The 3,476-nt window shown below is 64.1% G+C and overlaps 1 protein-coding gene across 1 annotated transcript in view; it reads right to left on the bottom strand.

The window, feature by feature from the left end:
* Window positions 1–2,102: 2,102 nt before the first annotated feature.
* EMIHUDRAFT_471443 (hypothetical protein) overlaps window positions 2,103–3,476 on the bottom strand; it is a gene marked incomplete at its 5' end in the record, with an annotated part of 3,010 nt that continues 1,636 nt past the window's right edge. Inside the window, one exon of the mRNA XM_005791218.1 lies at window positions 2,103–3,279. Within this exon, the coding sequence (XP_005791275.1) occupies window positions 2,969–3,279 (311 nt within the window). The 3' untranslated portion in view covers window positions 2,103–2,968. The remainder of the gene's footprint in view (window positions 3,280–3,476) is intronic.

Below are 3,476 nucleotides of genomic sequence, written 5' to 3'. Positions count from 1 at the left end.
GGGTGGGCGAGCGCGCCCTCATCTCTTGCCACAGCGATTTTGCCGCGGGGCACGAGGGCGCGGCCGGCGTGCCGCCCGACGCGCGGCTCACACTCGAGGTGTCCCTGCTCGGCATCGTCAGCGAGGAGAGGCTGCTCGGCCGAGAGGTGTGCCGCACGCTCTTTGGCGTTGTCGCGCTCGCCACCTTCGCCCTCGGCGCCTTCTGGCTCGAGGGCCACTTCCACCTCGAGAGGTACGCGCGCTGAGGAGCGAACCGCACACCCTTCTCCTCGCTATATAGCCCGCGAGCGGCCAAACTCACACGCGCCAGCTCTTTGGACTTCGCTGCACCGCGCGCGCGTGTGAATCATGTATGAATCCCAGGCAGGGACAGATGAGAAGAGAGACGGGGGTGAGAGATGTCTTTCTCTCAGATGAGTGCATCCTGGAATCTAAGTGAGTGGCGCTGCCTACCTCCAAATTGACTCTTGCACATAAACCTCTTTGAGTCTCGTGGAGGAATCAACAACAACTTTCTCTTATACAATTCTCTCTCCAAGGACGAAAACGAGGGTGTGAGAGAGAGATTTTTAATACCAAACAACTCTAACACTCACACGTAATTTGGGGCCTGGAGCCCTGTTCACGCGCGCGCGAGACGTGCAGACAGGTTGCCACAGGTGAGAGCGAATGGCGCGGTTCACGCCTCGCACAAAACAGAGGGAGAGATGCGCTCTGCATGGTGGGACATAAAAGAGAGCGAGTACTTGGGCGAGTAGGCCGTGCGGTCAACGCTGCCGCGCGCGACTGCCGCGCGCGACTTTGCGCGCGAGGCGGCGCAGCTTGAGAATTTGTTTTGAACGGCGGTGGGCGAGAAGCCGCCGCCGAACGTCTCGTGGAGCAGCAGGTTGAAGTTGTTGCGCTTGACAAAGATCGCGTCGTGGTAGAAACCGCGATGCGCCTTGACGTAGCCGTGGCCGGTCTTGTGGTTGTTTGGTAAGTTTGTGTTTGAGGGTGTGTGGCACACTAAGTGTGGACGAACGGAAGCAAGTCAGTGGTTCAGAGCGACCTGCGCCGGGGCTGTGTGTCTTCAAAATAGAAAAGAAAGGCGCGAGCGAGGGCAGGCCGGCGAAGATGATTCGCAATGAGGCAGCAAATTCTTACCACCCAAGACAGCTTGGAGACCTCCCGGTAACGCTACATTTCGTAACGATGGTCGCTATTGGCCATCTGCCTCCTGCAGCCTCTGTTGGGGCGGAATGCGCGGGGTTTTCGGCGCGATGCCTCCGGCTAGTACACGGTACTGCTCTGCCGCAAACTCTCCTGCGCTCGCGTGACGTGTGGGGCGCACGCACTGCGCTCGAAAGTCGCGATTTGGCAATAGGCGCTCGAGCCGGCGCGCAGTGGAGGGGGCGCCGCGCAGGGGGATCGGGGGGGTGCGAGAGGGGGCGTGGGTCGGGCGCGCACCGGCCGACTCCGGGAGCGGCCGTCACGTCGAAGAGGGGACCTGGTGCTGCTCGAATGACGACGCATGCCGCTCTGCTGCGCCGCCGATAGCCCCTCTTCCGAGCCGGCGCGTGGCGGCGAGCCGCGGCCAGTATCGCTGGTGCGGTGGAGGCGGCAGCTTGCATCGGCCGGCAGCGGGTGCGGCCATCACGTCGATGAGGGGGGGTTGTCGGCGACTCGTGTGGCTCGAGGCCTACGCTGCGCCGCCCAAGCCCTACTGCCGATCCAGCGCCTGGCGTTTGGGGCGAGCCGCGGTCGTCGTCGCTGATGGTATATGGCGGCGGCGGCGGCGGCTCGCCCTTCCCTCCGGCCGCAATTCCGATCCCGCCGCGCTCGCGGGAGGTGGCGCGCCCACCGCGGCACGGCCGTGGCTGCGCATACACCTTACGCCCTTTCTCCTCAACGGCTATCCGTGCTTGCTGTGCCCCTGCGTGGTGTGTTTCAAGTTCTTACAACCCAAGGTGATAGAGGGCAAAAAGATCGATTGCGCTCTTGCCGATCCGCACCTACCTAGGCTCTTGGGTGGCGCGCCCCAGCTCTTCACAACGAACCTGGTCGCTAGCGCTTGGACCTTGGTCGGTCGCTGCTCGTGTTTGACTGTCGGCGACGGCTTCTAGGATCCTGACGCGTCGTGCGTTTTGCATGGCAGCCAATCCAGCGAGAGTGCACGAGATCGACCAGGCCTTATGTCGAGCCGAACAGGTCTTATGTCGAGCCGAACAACATTTTGTGAACAGCAAGGCGTTCGACGCCAAGGCGCTGTCCCACATTGTGGCCAACCTGCAATCACGCTGCCTCATGACACCAGAACTGGCGAGGTGGTTTCTCGCCGCGCCACAGGCGACACAGTTCGCATGGCCAGAATCGGTCATGCATTCTTTGGGCACACCGCCGCTGGAGCTGGAAGCTGACGAGGCTCTCGCCTTCTATTCCTCGCTGTGTTCGCCTTCGCCAGCAAAGCGTAAGGCCCGACCTTTGAGGGAGAACGCCTGGCCAGCGCCAAACGAGCCGACACGCCAGGATTTCATCACGGCGACTAAGCGAGAGCTCGCCACTACGGCAAGAGAGGAGGATGTCTGGCAAAAGGCGGTAGACCTGCGGCTGAGCAAGGATGACTTGATCGAAGAGATGGAGCGAGAGCTAGCCGTCATGGCGGAGAGCCCCGTCGTCGCGTGACACACGCGTAAGAAGACGTGTGATGTGGCGCAGAATCTTCTAGTAAGAGACTCGCTCTAGAGACAAGAGAGCGACGACTTCGGACCGTTGTCCCGCGCTGACACCGGACAGTCGACACATTGTGTCTTGTGTGTGTGCGGTGGGACGTTGGGACTTGTGCGGCGTGGGGTCGCGTCGTCCTCTCGAAAATAACAAGAGCTCTCGACGATAAAGCGATTTCCTTTCCGGTACGCGACGCGATGGCGGATGGGCATGGGGAGCGAGCTCGGGGCCCCGTGCGGCCGCAAGAGCTCCAGCTCGAAAGAGCTCAGGGCGGCGGGATGCCGCCGTCGGGCTCGCCGGCCGCCACCACGCCCACGGGTGCGATGCACGGCGCCACCCACTCGCCGTAGCCCTGCGCCCCCTCGACCAGCCTCCACTCCCACGCGGGCCGCAGCTGGCCGCACACCACGCTCTGCGGCGCACCCACCAGCGCAGCCGCGCCGCGCAACCGCACCCTTGCCCGCGCCGGCGGCTCGGCCCGCTCGCCCTGCCCCTCCCTGTCGCCCTGCAGGGCAAGCTCCTCGAGCAGCGTCGCCTCCCACCATGCGTCCTCCCACCACAGCTGCACCCCCTCGCCTACAGGCCAAGGCATACCGGCCCGTCACGCACGCCGCAGCCGACCCGCCCGCCGCGGCAGCTCGCCCCTCGCCCGCGCGTGTGGCGTGCAAAAAGTCGGACGGCGCACGAGGAGGCGCGGGCCGGAGGCGGTGCCACGCGACCCACTCCTGCAGCCGCTGCGCGGCGCCGTCGCGCTCTGCGAAGGCGAGGAACTC

This window comes from Emiliania huxleyi (genome assembly GCF_000372725.1).
Source record: "Emiliania huxleyi CCMP1516 unplaced genomic scaffold EMIHUscaffold_1146, whole genome shotgun sequence".
In the NCBI taxonomy this organism is placed as follows: Eukaryota; Haptophyta; order Isochrysidales; family Noelaerhabdaceae; genus Emiliania; species Emiliania huxleyi.
This window is presented reverse-complemented; position numbering and strand designations above follow the sequence as displayed.